This window comes from Clinocottus analis, unplaced genomic scaffold, assembly GCF_023055335.1.
Source record: "Clinocottus analis isolate CAN_PGR_092001 unplaced genomic scaffold, fCliAna1.0.p SCAF_6, whole genome shotgun sequence".
In the NCBI taxonomy this organism is placed as follows: domain Eukaryota; kingdom Metazoa; phylum Chordata; class Actinopteri; order Perciformes; family Cottidae; genus Clinocottus; species Clinocottus analis.
In genome coordinates, this window is record NW_027176218.1 from 8,270,830 (window position 1) to 8,287,811 (window position 16,982).

At 40.0% G+C, this 16,982-nt stretch overlaps 2 protein-coding genes and 1 non-coding gene across 5 annotated transcripts; 2 read left to right on the forward strand and 1 right to left on the reverse strand.

Moving 5' to 3' along the window:
• Positions 1-1,731: 1,731 nt before the first annotated feature.
• On the reverse strand, positions 1,732-6,199 carry ddb2 (damage-specific DNA binding protein 2). The gene is made up of 11 exons (XM_068603233.1): positions 6,109-6,199; positions 5,860-6,005; positions 5,669-5,778; positions 4,431-4,622; positions 3,769-3,935; positions 3,320-3,419; positions 2,876-3,053; positions 2,525-2,670; positions 2,288-2,443; positions 2,157-2,202; positions 1,732-2,048 (listed from the first exon to the last, which is right to left on the reverse strand). The coding sequence occupies exons 2-11, from the start codon at positions 5,993-5,995 to the stop codon at positions 1,804-1,806; spliced, it is 1,476 nt and encodes a 491-aa protein (XP_068459334.1). The 5' UTR covers positions 5,996-6,005; positions 6,109-6,199; the 3' UTR covers positions 1,732-1,803.
• Positions 6,200-6,646: 447 nt separating this feature from the next.
• kif23 (kinesin family member 23) lies at positions 6,647-16,672 on the forward strand. 3 transcript variants are annotated; one of them, XM_068603612.1, is made up of 24 exons: positions 6,647-6,783; positions 7,008-7,071; positions 7,769-7,897; positions 8,294-8,399; positions 8,553-8,689; positions 8,803-8,912; positions 8,995-9,165; positions 9,366-9,410; positions 10,102-10,214; positions 10,480-10,601; positions 10,696-10,798; positions 10,878-10,957; positions 11,040-11,159; positions 11,263-11,422; positions 11,932-12,093; positions 12,203-12,369; positions 12,467-12,640; positions 12,815-13,018; positions 13,800-14,138; positions 14,366-14,599; positions 15,163-15,251; positions 15,347-15,425; positions 16,029-16,099; positions 16,184-16,672. In XM_068603612.1, the coding sequence occupies exons 1-24, from the start codon at positions 6,770-6,772 to the stop codon at positions 16,197-16,199; spliced, it is 3,009 nt and encodes a 1,002-aa protein (XP_068459713.1). In that variant the 5' UTR covers positions 6,647-6,769; the 3' UTR covers positions 16,200-16,672. The 3 variants fall into 3 exon arrangements, with proteins under 3 accessions (XP_068459713.1, XP_068459714.1, XP_068459715.1); XM_068603613.1 differs by having other exon boundaries at positions 13,821-14,138; XM_068603614.1 differs by lacking the exon at positions 9,366-9,410.
• LOC137804693 (Z30 small nucleolar RNA) lies at positions 10,288-10,384 on the forward strand. The gene has a single exon (XR_011080164.1). It is a non-coding gene; the product is annotated as a Z30 small nucleolar RNA (small nucleolar RNA).
• Positions 16,673-16,982: the final 310 nt, after the last annotated feature.

Genomic DNA, 16,982 nt, shown 5'->3' on the forward strand with positions numbered 1-16,982 from the left:
AATTACACAGAAAGCCAAAGAGGTGAGCTTTAAAATCTCAAGTGAGAGAAAGAGTAGATGTTATTCCACCCCCTTTTATATATATATATATATATATATATATATATATATATATATATATATATATATATATATATATATATATATATATATATATATATATATATATAATTTTTTTTACATTAAAACTGTGTTTACCCAATATCAATAAAAGTACATGTTTTCTTATTTCCATATTTCTTGTTGTCCTTAAAGTAAGAGCTAAATTTGTAAAGATGACTTTTACGTTTTTCTTTACTGAGGCAACTGCATTGAAACATTTACTGACTGATCAATACCCTGAATGAGTTTAAAATGTTGGTGAAATCTACTGAGTGCAGGCTGTCAGTGTGAAAATATTTTATCTATCATTTTATCCAAATCTTTGCTATCTGGGGCTGTGTGCTTTTATGTCCATTGTTGAAATGCTGCCTGGCTGCTTTTCTTGGCCTGGTCACCCTCGTAAAATGTATCTTTGATTTTAAGGGGACACGACTGGTTAAATAAGGTTAAACAAAAACAACTAAATAAAGCATATCTGTTTGCACTTAATTAAAGCAGAATACAGGCTGAAGAGATGAGTTGCGTGAACTTCAAGTCCTGCAAGCTGAAAGTTCTGTGGACCAATAATGATGAACAGCCAGGATTTAAAAGACATTGCTCGCAGTTCTGCATCTCAGCCATCTGGCTCTCGGTCCCTTTTTTCCAACGTGGAAAAGCGAATGGTATTCAGGCTGAGCTTCTCCTGCCTGCATTCACAAAAGTGTGTGAGGAGGATGCAGTGTTTTATCTTTCAGGAATAATCAAAAGAATGAATACAAAAATACAACTTCAAATCTGCCTTTGGGTAATTTTAAGGCTTTTGTTCGTGCTACCAGGTAAGCAGACGATCAGCAGGACTGTGATGAGGACAGACATGTTTAGGTTGTTAAAGAATGATACTGCATGCACTGATTAATATGCACGAAACAGGTGCCAGTTTATAGACACTTAGTTTCCCTGCATTTCAATTATGTTAGTTTAACTTCAGTGTTTTCTTCTTTAGATGTGGCAGCAGGCGAAAGTCCAACTTCTCAAGGAACGGTCTCATCTGTCTCCAATGCAAACCTGATGTTTGAGGTATTTTCTTTATTTTAGAGTCAACAGATGTCTGCATGCAGTTCAATCTTGCAGAGTTAGTGGTACATTTTAATTTTTCTATCCTGCGGGTAGTTCTTGCTGGGTGGGGTGGAGATCGACCAGGACAACAACATCGTCATGCTCGACAAGGAGATGGCATCGATGAGGCAGGGGCGGGCTTTCATGTCTCAGATCAATGACAACATACCTAGAAGTCTGAGCGCCATGCTGCACATGACGACCACGTTGGAGGGTCCAAAGAAGGGACAGCCGATGAGTCAGAACCAGTTTGAAACTCTTGTTCTGAGCATGGTGTATTCGGCACAGCAAGCCCGGCATCAGGAGACACAGAAGGAGGCCTGGATTGAAGTGCTTCATCAGCTGGCAAATTACACAGTCTATGAACTACGTGGAAACTATCTCTTTAGTTATGCATGATTCCCAAACTGCCATTCTGTATGCAATAAAGATTTATGCAATAAATCACTTGCCCTGAATCTTCCTGTAATGTGTATTTATAATAATGCTTGTGGTTAAAGATCGGTGAAAAAAGAAGCCAATTGTGCATGAAATATAACTTTATTATAGTACAGTAGAAAAACTTTTAAGACTTTTAAGATTATCAGTTCACTTTTTTTTTTTTTTTCACTTTTTCTTCATCCGTGTTTGTTTTTGTTTGGTATTCTCAGTCTTGGTCTCCAATTCTTCCAGAGAAGCCAGTTTCTTCTTGAGCTTTGCATCCATAGCGGGAGCTCTCTTGTCCCTGCTGGAGCGCTGCCGACTCCTCTGCTGGCCTCTTAAACTGTCCACTGAGGTTGAGGTTTCCTCCTGCACTTGGGGCTGATCACCGTTTAATGACTTATCTCTATCCCACACCAGTACAGTCACACCTGTGAGTAAACATCAAGCAGCTTAAGTGACACACTTTGACCTCTATTAACAGAACTGGTTTGATCAAATTAGACAATCTATCTAAAATGTGCTTTTGAAAAACTCACCCATTCCAGATCCAATTACATCACCCATTGGATTGAATTTGTTGATCTGTAAATAAATATAAAGCTGTGTTAATAACTACAGTATTCTAGTCAAAAATGTTTTTTTCCGGTGTTGTATAAAAAACACTCACAGATTTGATTCCTGTAGCACTGGGATCTTGCATCTGACAAACAATCTCAGTTGTATTGGCATCATAGATGTCGATGGTCCTCTTATCGCCAGCGCAAACCCGGTCATCCGGGTAGCGGCCCACCACGATGAGGTCATAGTAAGGGTGCCACGTGGCCTACAGACAAATAATAACACAAAATACCTTGGGGATAAATTTCAGAAGGATACATACACATCAAGAGAAAAAAAAACAAACCTTGATGGGCGTGAGATGCTGAAACTGTCTGTGTGGATGTTGGATGATATGTTGAGGCTTCGACCAATCAGAAGAGGAATAGATCCGGATCTGGTCGTACTGATCCGTGGTGAGCAACTTAGAGCAGTCCAGCGGGTTGAAATGGGCTGTGAGAAGACGACAGTTCTGACTTTATAAAATAGTCATGATTTTTTTGACAATCCGCCCATGACGATGCCTACTTCCCACTTATATTTATAATAGGAATATTGCACAAATGTTGCAGAATATTTAAAAGATGTATGTCATAAAGACGGCTAGCCAAACCCAAATTACGTACATAAGAATGAGTTATTTGCATGAGAGCGTTACCTGAGTTGACAGCTCTCTCATGAGGCATCTCATGGAGGAAGCTCTTCTTGTCTTTGAGGTTTCTCAGGTCCCAAAGTTTCACTGTGTGGTCGACTGAGGCCGTTGCCAACAACCAATCACAGCAAGAGTTGAACTCTGCATGGGTCACTTTGGCTTTGTGCAACTTGTCACTGAAAATCTACAACATCGAGAGCGAACAATAAGGCATTACAAATTTGAAAAAAATACACACGTTTTAACGGACTGAGTAGTAGTAGTATAAAGAGAGACAAAACATATTGGAGTACATTGTGGTGAATAAAGGGGTCAAATTTGAGACTGTCACACTGTAAACTAAGCTTTGAGCCCTGTGAGAAGTCTATTTTCACATTCAGGATTAGACATCAAAACTGAGTAGTAGTAGTATAAAGAGAAATAAATACTTTATTGGGGATGGGCACAAACCTTTTGGCCATCCAAACCTAGGAGGATAAGCTGTCCCACATTGTCTCCTGTAACAAGCATCTGTCGACTTACAGATACGTCCACACAGCAGTACCAATAACTGTAGGAAACAGAACAAAATCAGTTCACTTGATGCAACAGAGGAAGCAGTAAACAATGATTAAATATCAGAAGCAGACTACATGAATAAATGTAATTGCTGGCCAGTGACCATGAGTCTATTTCTTTATTTGGGGATTTAACATGTTTCCCCTCTTATGTTTGAGGCTAAAAACACAAACTATCTAAGAGATGCAGTGTTACGACTGTTTTAGGAGTTGTAACTCTGCCTTTCTTAGGTTTTTCTTATTTCATGAAAAGTTGAAATGTTATGCTTTTAGCATAACAACATTATCAAGGTCACAGCATCTCTTTAAGCTGAGCATCAGTCTTCTTTGCAGTTTTCTCACCAAACATTGTGGTGATCGTGGCCACAGTCGTCAGTTCTGGACAGAACGGTGGGCGTGCGGCCCTCAAAGCTCTGCGCAGTCAATGTGCCCTCGCCAGAAGCCACGTAGACTTGGGAACAGTCCGTTGGGCAAAATTTCATCCCTCCGATAAAGTCCCCCGCTCCGCTCTGTGCGCACAGGAACACAAACGCAGGCCTATCACAGGGTGGTTATCAACACCACACAAATGTTTCACATAAACCCAATAAGGGACACCAGCTAAGAAGACTGATGCTCAGGCCTATAACCCTCTTTGATTGTAGCATAGAGAAAACAGACCATGTCTTACTTCAGAAAGTCTGTGTTGGCAAACACTGTTAAAGTTGTCCCATTGAAATCTCGAAGTGCTGTCACACCCCGCATAGACGATGTGAACAACTGATTGTGATTTAACATGTTAAACCTCATGTCTGTAACCGAGTCTCCGACCCCCATCTAGACAGAGAACCAGTAAAAGGATGTTGTCAAGTAAATCTAATCGACAAAGTTTGGAAATCAATCACAGCCTCGTTGTTGATGTCCTCAAAAGTGTTGCATGATTTAAAAGAAGCACTTTAAAGACTGAAACGCTTGTTGAACGACTCGTAATGTTGGCCATTCAAGCATCTGGTGCAGGAACTCACCCCTTGAAGAAATACTTTTTTTGCCGGTGCTTCAAAATCCCAGAGATATATGTCACCCCCTTTGGAGCCCATAGCGAGGGTGGTGGGATGAGTGGGGTGCCACTCCAGACAGGTGATTCTCCGGTTGAAGGGGCTGGCAGCACCGTGGAAGTGATAGGACGACAGCGAGCGAACAAAAGGTTCCTGTAGACACTGGAAGAGACAACAGAGTTAAATGAGATACTGCATCCTGGCGAGGTGCAGAAAAAAAATATACGCATGTCAATAAATTGATATGCATTTAGATTACTTTTATGGATCATACTACGAAACGGGTGCCATTTGAATCCACAGCATTTCCTGAGCTTCAAAAGATGTAAAAAATAGTCAAAATGTGTTCCAAAAGTTCAAGGTTGGTTACAGTAGTGTTGTTAATTACATGATTAATGTTTTAATAGAATTGCAAAAGTAAAACAAACACTTTTCAGACATTATTAGTAAGGATATGGCTGGTTTTGCCATGTCTGCAATGACCAACATGAAATTTGCATTACACTTATTAACTTAAAAAAGTTATTTCTAAACAAAACCTTTGTTATACTAAGGATTAAAGTTTTGCCCCTGACACTATACAATATATTTAATCAAAATAAATCATTATTTTTTTGCCAAAAAAAGTCATTATTTGTGCATGTCCCCCATTGTGTCTTACAACCCAGTAACACTTACAGTTTCTGCCTATTAAAAATGCAGTGTTGCTTTAAATGATATTACAGAGAGGAAGTGACATCATTCGAACCCTTGCAGGAGTCAAGTTCAAGAGCAGACAAGTTCCAACATTATTTGACATTGGAGATAGGGAAACTGTTTTTTTTAATTTATTTTTTTTAATCCACTTGTAATGTAAAGAAAATTATATTTTAGTCTAATTAGTGTTATTGCTAGCTCAGCTAGTTGACCACATGGTGAGCTGCAGCCATTTTAAGGTGAAATTTACCACCCCTAACATACCACCCCGTATCACTTTAACTGTCGGGTCATAATAAAATAGATATAATTTTAGGGATTTAATACCTGAGGTGGGAAAACATGTTTTTTTGGAGGTCCACTATGTCTTTCATAATGTGAGTGTTTTAAAAAAAACAGTTTTTCCTTGGGGAAAAAAAATTGAAAACTACAAAGTGGAAAAGGCACCTGTCTCGTAGAATAACCCGTATACATTCACATACAGCCACAGCAAGCATGTAAACTGGTCTCACCTGTCTCATCTGTGAGTGAAGACTTTGTCCAAGAGTGCTCCTGTAAATGTAGTGCAGGATGCTCCCGTACCCTTTTTTCTTCTGAACTCCTGCAGGCATAACAGGAGGCCCTGCAAGACCAACAAACTGTCATGATAAGAACACTTCACGTGCAACCTACTGGAGTTGTCCTGTCTGCCAGATCTGCACACCTTGTTTGGATGTTTCTCCATCTTTCTTGTGTCGTAGTTTCTTGGAGAGAGTTGGAGCAGAACTTTCCCCAGTTCTTTTCCTCAGTCTAGCCTTTGATTCAGGTGCCTCTACGGACTTAGTCGGTCTTGTTTTCATGTTTTCCCCCCTTTAACAAAATTACGAATATTTATTGTACAGCACAACACGGATGATTTGACTTGACACTTACTCATCTAGTAGCCACAGTGGGGTTAAACCAGACTGCATACCTGTGATGTTCAGTGTTTAATGTCGCAGGAACATTAAGGCAGTGAAAGTGAGCGTGACAACGGCTGCACGGCTGTGTTTTGTAACGTGTTTGGTAACAGTGCTCTGGTGGTGGGCGGTAAGTTTGTCTTCTTCGCATTTATTATTTATATACATATTTTAGATGCATACCGCCGCCTACCGTACTGGAGTATGTAGAACGGGATGTAGTTTAATATAGCTGTAGAACCCACCCTCCAAACGAATTATGTAATACTAAACATTTCAGTGTGAAATAATAGATATATACATAACATGTCTTTTTTTTTTTTTTTTAAGATATATTGTTTTAAAAACCTATACGACTATAGTATAAACTATTGCAGATAATTATACACTCGGTCGTAGCTTTTTGTTAGTTTCTTTCTAAAAAGTATTATTGTATTCTTAATTTGGATAATGGACTTATGGTGTATGCACTTATGCATACACCAATCTACGGTTATTTCCTGAAACGGCTCGCAGGTAAAACCGGAAACACGTGTTTACTTGTTGTGAATTCTCATTGGTTGCTGGCGGCTCGTTTTAAACAAACGGCTAGTCTGATTTTAGGCGGAGGGAGTTTTCAAAATCGTCGTAAGAGGAACGACAAAAAAAAGTCCTAAAGAAGAACAGCGAGTTACAATGATTAGACAGGCGTAAGTAGATGTGCTTTGTTTTTAAATAACTGTTTTAAGTAAACGGCCTTAAAGTATTATGCGGAGGCTAAATGTTGAGATGCAGTTTAGCTAAGTTACAGAATGTCGACTGAGTTACAGCAGTCCACCGTTACCTAGCTAGCGGTTAGCTTAGCCTTGACGTTAGCCGTTGGCTTTGTTCACGCATCAGAAGTAACTACTACTAACTTGTGGTTGTTTTACAGGAAGGGTAAAACCCCCCGCAGGCCTCCTAAAAAGCCGTCCAATACTCAAAAAGACCCGGTGGGGGTGAGTGCCCCTGAACAGATCAGACTGTAGCTTTCATTATGTCTGTGGTGTGACGTGTGAACGTTTGGCTTGTTGCTCAATGCTCAGGTTAGTCACTAACCCGAGCAGCACAGTTCATTGTGGTAAAAGTATATCCACTAACAGTTAGTGGATATACTTTTCCCACAATTAACTCGGGAGTAGTGAACGAATAAACACGTCCAGCTTCTGTAACGTTACTTGCTTTAGTCATACAATGTTATCCACCAAATGACTGAATTACAAACTAACGGAATCAATAATGGAAATCATCAATTGCAGCCATGCAAACAAAGTTATACAATGTTAAAGCTCAGGCAGCTGTACAATAAGTTTGCGTGATAAACTATTTAAATCAAATGGTCTGCAAGCATTCAATGTAAGATTTTGGTATGCTGTGCTGCAGACACTTTTTGTCAGTGGCCATACAACATGAGGCCTGTTATGCACCTTTACCCCAAACGTTGACTATCAGATCACTTATGGCAGACCACTCCAGGTGATGCCTCCAGTGTTGCTGAAGTTTGTTCAAGAATTGTCCAACAACACAGACTGTAGCTTTCATTATGTTCAGGATGTGATGTGTGAACGTTTGGCTTTTACTAAGGTCAGTTGATACTTTTCACACAATGGACTCAGTAGCAGTGAACAAATAAACATGTCCACCGCTTCTGCGCAGGTGTACTGTCGTGTACGACCTCTGGGTGTGGAGGACGAGCAGTGCTGCATCGAGGTGATCAGCAGCAGCACCATCCAGCTGCACGCCCCTGAAGGCTTTAAAACAAACCGCAATGGCGAGGTCAAAGAGGTAATGTATACCTCGTGAACCAAGAGTAATTTTGTTCCCTTCCTTTTTGTTGAGTACTTTTTGAGGGGTAATACCAGAGGTATTTGTAGTCCCGTTACACAATGATCACGTCTAATTTAATTTAAAGGATGCAACTGGTGGCAGTCCTAATTTTTCTTACGCTATGATCCAAAGTGACAACAACTAACAAAGAGTGCATTCAACCAAGAGTACAAACGTGAAACAACAATAATCAACACCGGATTTTGGAACTGCATATATTTTTTTAATGTTTTGGTTTGTCTTTAGTGTTTTTATGGCATTTGTTTACTGTAAAATATATGATGAAGCCAGCCTTGTACCTAAATGTAACATGTTTCCCCATAAATATTCAAATCAATCTTTTTCACTTCTCAGACACAGTATTCCTTTAAAAGAGTATTTGGAGTGTCAATCTCTCAGCTGGAGCTGTTTGAGTATGTGGCCAAACCTCTGGTCGACGATCTCATCCATGGAAGAAATGGTAAGAGCTCTGACCAGCTTCAGAAAGAAGCCCTTGTGTATTTCTCAATTTACAATAACAGTTTAACTAAAGCAATCTCTCTATTTTTTTCGTACTAAATATATCAGTATTTTTGCTGCGTTTTCTTCTGCTAAATGTCCTTCGTTGTTGCAGGTCTTCTTTTCACGTATGGGGTCACAGGAAGTGGGAAGACGTTCACCATGACTGGCTCTCCAGGCCAGGGTGGACTTCTACCTCGCTCACTGGACATGATCTTTAACAGTATAGGACCATACCAGGCCAAAAGATATGTAAGCGAGTACACATTCAAGAGCGGTGTTGATCGTCTCTCTTACCCACACAAATCAATGTTTTGTGAAATTGGTGTATTTATTTGTATAATTGAAATCCTCGGGTTTTTTAGGTTTTCAAGACTGATGACAAAAATGGCATAGAGGTCCAAAATGAAGGTGATGCATTGCTGGAGCGCCAAAAGCGGGAAAATGTGTTTTTTCCTAAGCCACATTCCTCCAGGTAATTCTGATTCATGTTAAACATCAGTGTTCTTCTACAGTGTAACTGATGTACACCATGAAAGTCTCTGCTGTGATTTCAGACAAAAGCTCGATCCTGAAATTGCTGACATGCTTAAGTCAGAGGAGGCTTATAAAACTGATGGTGTGGATGAGGACAGCAGCTACAGCGTCTTCGTCTCCTACATAGAAATCTACAAAAACTACATCTATGACCTCCTGGAAGAAAATCAGGAGGATGCAATCAAATCAAAGTGAGTCTTGGAGAATTAAAGTGAAACGAACATAATTCAGATATAAACATTAATTTAAAGACAATCAGCATCATATTTTAACTCTACAGAGATATTCAAATGTTATATTTCAAGTGTAGTGGTTAGTAGAGATTATTTTATTTATTTAATTTTTCTCTCAGAGTCGCTGGAAGGCAATTATCGTCTTTTCTGTTTACTAGGTGGAATGGTGGAGGCACACCTGTGCGCCAGAACACTGAGTTCATGTATGTGACCAGTGAATACTCGTACATCATCAGACTAGTAACCTAATTAAGATGAATTCTCCTTGTTACACAAACATATAGAGGCTAGATGGTACATATAACACCATCAACACTGGAGACATTTTCAAACTTACAAACTTGATATGGAAACATCTTGTAATTCAAATCTAGTCAGGACAACTAAGAAGTTACCCAGAAGTAAGGCTGTGTTTCAGAGCCAAAACCAAAACAAGTAAAACTCATGCGGCTGTACAATAACTTTGCCTTATAAAAAATATTGGCAAAATTCCAATGAACATAAAATGTTCTGTGGGCATTCAATGCCAGATTTAGGTATGCTGTGCCACAGATCATTGGCCAAACAATATGGAGGCCTGCACCTCAGCCTTGCCCAAAAATTGACCGATTGTAGGCCGCTCCAGGTGATGTCTCCAGTGATGAGTGTTAATTTAGTCCTAAAATCATTGCATCACCCCTTCAGCTGCTTGTAGTCTTTATGTCGAAGCTCCTGAATGTAAACCTGCTGTCTGTTGCTTTGTATTGCCCTTCATGATTGTCACTGATCACTTTTTTAATGGCTGCAATCAAGCAACATTAATACCCCTCCAAATGTTTGATTCTCCACATCTGTTGCATTAAAAAACGAAATTCCAAGTTATCAGTGACTAACACTTTCATGTTCTCAATGTAGACCACCTCAATCCAAAACCCTCAGAGAGGATCAGAATCACAACATGTATGTGTCTGGTTGTATGGAAGTCGAAGTAAAGTCTGCTGAGGAGGCCTTTCAAGTATTCTGGAGAGGTAAGTGGTTGCAAGACCTGTGTTTTGGAAGTCAACAGTCACATTTAAAGAAAAAAAGTGGAAGGGAAAAACATTGCACTGATGATAGTAGATGTGACTGACCTGGCATTGCTGACCTCCGGGTCAACTCTGGCTAGCGTATGACCTCAGTTAATCTTCTCGCTGAGCCGTATGACATAGTATAGAGCAGTTAAAATTGCATGCGAAGACGCTATCTGTGAATAAACATGTTTTTAAATAATTCACTATATTAATGGCGTTACAGGTCAGAAAAAGAGGAAGGTTGCGAACACCCGCCTGAACTCAGAGTCCAGTCGCTCCCACAGCGTGCTCATTGTTAAACTGGCTCAGGCTCCTCTTGATGCAGATGGCCACAACATTCTCCAGGTCAGTTGAACTGAAACCAAACGTCTGCTCCCAGATTCATATTTGGATGAATCATAAGCACCATTTGTATATTCTTTTTGATTGTGCTTGTCAGGATAGAAACCAGGTGACTGTTAGCCAGCTCTGCCTGGTGGACTTGGCAGGAAGTGAGCGTACCGGTAGAACGGGAGCAGAAGGCACACGTATGCGAGAAGCAGGTTTGTTACGAAAACATCAAAATTAAGTGTTATTTGTAGCTGAAGTTGCATGATATAAAATTATATTCCTACCTTGCAGGTAACATCAATCAGTCTCTGCTGAATCTGCGAACATGCATTGAGATACTTAGAGAAAACCAGATGTGTGGCACAAATAGGGTATGAATCATCAAAACCAACCTGAATACTGTCATTACATTTACTGATGAACCATGTTGGTAATGCAAGATCTCTCTTACAGATGGTCCCCTACAGAGACTCTAAAGTAACCCATCTGTTCAAGAACTACTTTGACGGAGAGGGGAAAGTTAGAATGGTTGTCTGTGTCAATCCCAAAACAGACGACTACGAGGAAACACTGGTAAGTTCGTCCTGCACCTTTACCCCGCCCGCTTTTTATAGTTTGAATGAACATGTGAGTTGTTTTCTGTCTGCCTCTCAAACAACGCTCTCTGTTTGTCCAGCTGGTGATGCGGTTTGCAGAGATGACCCAGGAGGTGGAAGTGGCTCGGCCAGTGGACAGGCCCATCTGTGGCTTCACCCCGGGTCGTCGCAATAGAAACCAGGCCTTCAACGAGGAACTTTCTCGCAAACTGGACGAGCGCGGTGGTCCGATAGACACAGGTAAATTCCGTACTGTAGAAGCTAATCTGTAAAGTAACTGCATAAAGAATATTTCATAGACTGTCATGTTGGAACGAATGTAAGACGAGCCTGATGATGGGAGAAATATTTTTTATAAAACATTAAATGTATCTCAAAAAAGGATAACATAAAATATAGTTGTTTAAATGAAACATCAAGATGTAGCCCATTGACCTTTTCTAATTGTAATTATACCATCTCAAAGAGGATCAGCATAAAGTAGAATGTTCAGGTTTTTGTCTTTTTTAATATATATTTTTTTAAGTTTTAATATGTGGTTTAGTTTTGAGCTGTGGTAATGCTCATTCCTTCAGTTAATTTACTCAAATTTTTATCAAGCTCATACATGCATCTTCTGGTCATGTTAATGTGTAATGGCATTAGTCCTACAATTTAAGAAATCCCTAATTTACCAAAAATAAGAGACCTGTATCTTCATATTTGGAATAGAAAATAGAAGTTGTATTCTCATGTTCATTTTCTTTTAGACGGGCCCTTTGTTATAAACCACCTGGGGCACAGCCTCCCTCCTTTACCTTCCTCTGAGCTGACCGACCCCCACGATGACATTACCCTGCCCAGGCTGATCGAAGCTCTGCAGAACAGACAGCGGATCAGGCAGATGATGATTGATGAATACTACAATGCAGGTGCCTGCTAACATCTTAGCTCAACCTTCACCTCACAACTTTGATGGTTCAGGTTACCTGAAAAGTTCCTTAACTCTGCTCTTATGTTCACTCGCTTGTGTTATTTTAGATAACAGGATGAAGTCCATGCTGCAGGACCTGGACAAAAAACAAAATTCCAAAGACGTTTTAATCCATGAACAAAATGGCAAACTGGTGGATAAGGAGAAAATCATCCAGAACAACAAGACAGAGATTGAACGATTGGAGAAAAAAAACAGGATGCAAGAACACAAGGTGACAGACAAAAACATTAAAACCTCCTCGAGATTGATGGTTTGTTTAGTAGATATTTTGCTCAGTGTCTTTAACGTCCAACATTGTTCTATTCCAGATTGACATCCTGCAGAAAACGACTAAAGTTTATGAGGATGACAAGCGCTCCATGAAGTATGAACTGGAAACCAGAGAACAGAGGCTGCAGAGGGAGCTGTCAGACAAGAAACGCATGGAGCAGCGCATGCACGGCGTGGTCTCAGACACCCAGCAAAAGTGGTCGAAAGAATGTGTGAGTTGCTCCTCTAATAAAGCACAGACGGATCCATTTTGTAGCCTTGTGTGCGTCCATTGTGTTTCTAGAGTGGCAAGTCGTGGATTAGTTTGTTTGTTGTACCACAATTTTCCCAATGATTGTATATAGTCGGTGGTGTTGAACTTTGACATTATGCCTCTTGCTGTGCAGGACCGACGCGTTAATGCGATGCAGCTGGAGATGCAAAACAAGCTTTGGGTGAAGGACGAGAAGCTGAAGCAGCTGAAGGCCATCGTGACTGAGAGCAAGACTCCAGGTCGCCCCGATCCGCCACCACGTCAGACGCAGCCTCAGCGGCCTTCCAGAGAGGAACGCCTCCCTGCAAAGAGATCTGCCTCGCCCTCACCTGTCCCTGTATGTTGTTGACGATGCACATCAAGAGCACCTGCCTCGCTCCTGATTAATGTATCTGTTTTCCTCACTGAACTAACATTACTAATTCCACTGTGATGCAGTAAATGCAGGAACAGTATAGTTCAGTGCATTATTACTGCAGCAGTTAACTCATTTTACAGTCTTTATTAAATTATCTGTTAATTTTTGAAGTTGTGACTGTACTGCAACTTCCAATAATTGTCAATTCTTAATCTATGGATAACCTTTTCCAATTTCTTAAATGTTTAGTCTCAGAAGATGGTGACAAATTACGCAACTTTCCAAAGTCCCCAATGTACTCTTAAAATATTAGGTCCCACATCCAAATATTCAATTAACAATGAAAGATAGATATAGAAAATAAGCAAATCCTAAAATTACAGATGAGATCAAACTTGCAACAACTTTGATAGTTTAAGGGGCAAAAATGTCTGATTTCAGCTCTACATTTGAATATATTCATGGATGTAGGCATGTGGTTTACATAATATTAAACCATTTTAAAAAATACATAGTGACAGAATAAGATGTTAAAGTTATGTTCGAACAACGGTCAAACTTCAAAGTACTCTATTAAATATAATCTATAACAAAATAAGGAAACACATTTTACCATTCGAGGAAACTGGAACCATCTTATTTGGCTTTTTTTTTCTTTCTACAATCACTCAAATGATTAATTGATATGTTGCTTCCACCAGTAATCTTTAATTAGTGTGTGATTTTATTTGTACTAACTATCTAACCGTACATTGTGCAGTCTGTCCACTTTCCTTCCCAGTGCCCTGTTGATTCTCCCCGTGTCAGTCCAGTGCCAGTCAGTGCCACTAGAGTTGAGGAGCTTGAGATGAACCCAAGGCCCACCTGCCCCGTCCCCAGTAGCTCTTTGTCTGTGTCTAAATGCGTATCTGCATGGGAGCAGCAGGCAGACCAGGACAGAGGCCCGGGTTACCAGTCCCCTAGAACGCTCACGAGATCCCAGTCCCCAGCTGGCACTTCAGCCCTCCGGATCAGGAGGAGAGCTGTGTGTCTGGTTCGAGAGGAGAACGAGGCAAACTCCCCTACATTTGATCTAAACATAATTGAGAGGAGCTACAGGGTCAGTGAGCTAGCTACAGGAAGCAATTTTGAGGTTTTATATTTTCTGATCAGACTTTAAGGCAGACTTTTACTTCAAGCAGAAAATTTACTGCAAATTTGAATTCCTACAACTGAAGTCATCTCCAACCATTTGCCAGTCCCATGATGGATATCTTTGCCAAAGTGTGATCCTACTTGTATGCATGTTCTTATTTCTTCCTTTTCAATTGCTCCTTTGCTTTCTAGACTGTCACACCGGTGCGGCCGCTGCACCGTCGCTCTCGCTCTGCTGGCGGCGAGAAGTGGGTTGACCACACGCCTTTGTCCAACTTGGACTTGGGTACAGTTCTGCAGCCCGTCATCCCCAATGCCATCTGTTCGTCTTCACCGAGTAAGAAGACCCTGTCGAAGTGTGACAGATACGTGTTAACACACCAGGAGATCGCCTCTGATGGGGAAATACAGACCAAACTTATTAAGGTCAGTACGCTGCAAATTTAGATCCAGTGGAGGCAATTAACATTAATTCTGAGTATCAGTCTGTTTATGTTGGCTGTTTTTTTTCTTTTGGAGCTGAATGTGATATCCACCAACATCAGTCACAGCAGAAGTTCCTATAACTGGTCTTGGGAGTAGTTCATGCTTTAAACTACTGTCGCATGCATGTTTGTCAGTCGAACTTCACTTCTGTAAATTCGCTCACTACGTAGACGGAGAAAGATTACGTCCCACTCTTTAGCCGACCAGCAAAGTCTGCTGCATATTCCAAAATGTGTTCGCGGCGTAGTGTCTCCTGGATTGTCTTTAACTTTGAAAAATAAACATCTGATCTGTAAATATCTAAAATAGCAGGGCTTTGAAAAGTTTGATTGAATGAGGCAAAGCTGTCATCTATAAACAGGTCTTTGAAGAATGTAAACACTGTGTCTAACTGTTCTAAAATATGTCTACCATGTGCTGCACTTGTTAACTCCCTTTGTTTTGTACAAACTTGAATTAACTCATTAAGATGAGCTATTACGTCATACCTATTCATTTTACAGGGTGAGGTGATTAAAACAAGAGGAGGAGGACGGGCTATCCAGTTCACTGACATCGAGACACTGAGGCAGGATCTCACCACCGTTCCCAGGTTGCAGCCGACAGCCATTTAGGAGCGGCAGATTAGTCGGCTGTTGTAATGATGTTTAAACATTTTGTTTCTGTCACTTTAAATTGTGTCTTAAGGCATAAAAGAAAATCATCAGAAGGTGATCTTGCCAATGGAGATGGAACAGATGGTGCTTGGACTGATGTGGAGACGAGGGTAGGATGATTATATTGATCTCCAATAAACTACTGCATGTGTATAGAAGCAAAGTGGCTAGCCTAAAACAGATCTGAAAAATCAGTTCAAAAATGTTATGATCAGATACATTTGGTCATAATTAACCTAGTTTTTAATTAACCTGTTTTCATTCTCTATTTCCCGTTTTATTTTACCTGTAAATAAATTAAAATGTATAAAACATCAATTTGCTTTTTACTCACCAAAAAAAATAAAACGCAAAAAACTACAATGCAAAAAAAAATGATATTAACAATGAAAAAAGTTGCTGATTAATTTCTCGGATGATTAATTATTTAAACTGAATCCAATATCCTCCAAATTCAGATTACAAAATTACACTAAAGTCCAATCGGTTCAGAACTGAACATAGGTTTGGTTTATTGCAGATTATGCACAATTAATTTACATAACTAATCAGGTTAGTTTCTGTAGCACTCCTAACGTTGCACCCCGATTGCAGGCAGAGACAGACTTTGATAAAGAAGTGTATCTTTGAAAGATGCATGAGCAACAACACAGACTAATGTAAAAGCAACGCTTCAGAGAAGCTTTGGGTCCTAATTTGTCTTTTGTTGGCAGTGTTCTGGGGCTGTGGAGATGAGGGCTGGATCCAAGATGGGTCCTGGCATAGAGCATCATGGGATCACCAAGTAAGCTGTCAATGGATCACATCTGAAAATAACATTTATTTTGTAATAGCAGGACAGTATTTGATTTCCATTCTTCTTTAACAGGCGCAGAAAACCCTAAAAGCAGCCGCCAGCTGCTCCAGTGATCGCTCCCTCTCACCTGGCTGTTGTGCAATAGTCTCAACTTTTTATATTTAAACATTTTTTGCGCTTTTATATATTCAGAAGTGTATATACATCACCAAAGCTGTTTTGTAAAAATATTTTATATGTTGTATTTGAACCAATAGATAACAAGTATTCTGTGATTCAGTCAAGGATGCCGGCAAATATGTAGTTACTGGGGTGCTGCTGCTGAAAGTGTGCTTGCACATTTGTGTGTAACATAAGTCACATTTTTCACTTGGCACATAAGGAGTCAGTGTGAAGCTGCCACAATAGTAATTTTCAGCTGCTCCACACGGTTTTGTTCTTGATGGGTAAATTATATCAAGCTTATAGTAGGGATTGAATAATACAGTTATTTTTTAATTCCCTTTTTTGAATACACTCCTGCCTTCACTATACACTCAGGAATAAAATCCTTTTGAAGCACCGGTTTGTAGTGTATACAGAGTAAAAACAATGCAAATTTGATAGTTTAATGCATAATGTTCCTGGCAATTAGTGCCAGGATAATGTCAGACCACTAGATGGCAATACAGGACAGCAGTACGTTACGTGTGCTGACCTCCGCAGTAATACTTCAGGCACATGACTCCTGACTCCAACCACACTGTTCTGTAAGCATGTTAACGGGTTGACAAGAAATGCTGACTTAATGAATGTCACTGAAGAGAAGCACAGAGTTTAAGTGTCTGTGAAAAAATAATAGCAGCTTTGCAGTTTCAAGGGTCAATTCTGT

What these genes read in the sequence shown, in the direction of transcription:
- ddb2 (XM_068603233.1), bottom strand. Translation starts at nt 5,995, where the DNA reads ATGAAAACAAGACCGACTAAGTCCGTAGAGGCACCTGAATCAAAGGCT. An exon ending in TTCACTCACAGATGAGACAG is followed by an intron (nt 4,623 to 5,668) that starts GTGAGACCAGTT and finishes TGTCTCTTCCAG; the next exon opens with TGTCTACAGGAACCTTTTGT. An exon ending in AGCATCTCACGCCCATCAAG is followed by an intron (nt 2,444 to 2,524) that starts GTTTGTTTTTTT and finishes ATTTGTCTGTAG; the next exon opens with GCCACGTGGCACCCTTACTA.
- kif23 (XM_068603612.1), top strand. An exon ending in CGGTGGTCCGATAGACACAG is followed by an intron (nt 11,423 to 11,931) that starts GTAAATTCCGTA and finishes ATTTTCTTTTAG; the next exon opens with ACGGGCCCTTTGTTATAAAC. An exon ending in TACAGACCAAACTTATTAAG is followed by an intron (nt 14,600 to 15,162) that starts GTCAGTACGCTG and finishes TTCATTTTACAG; the next exon opens with GGTGAGGTGATTAAAACAAG.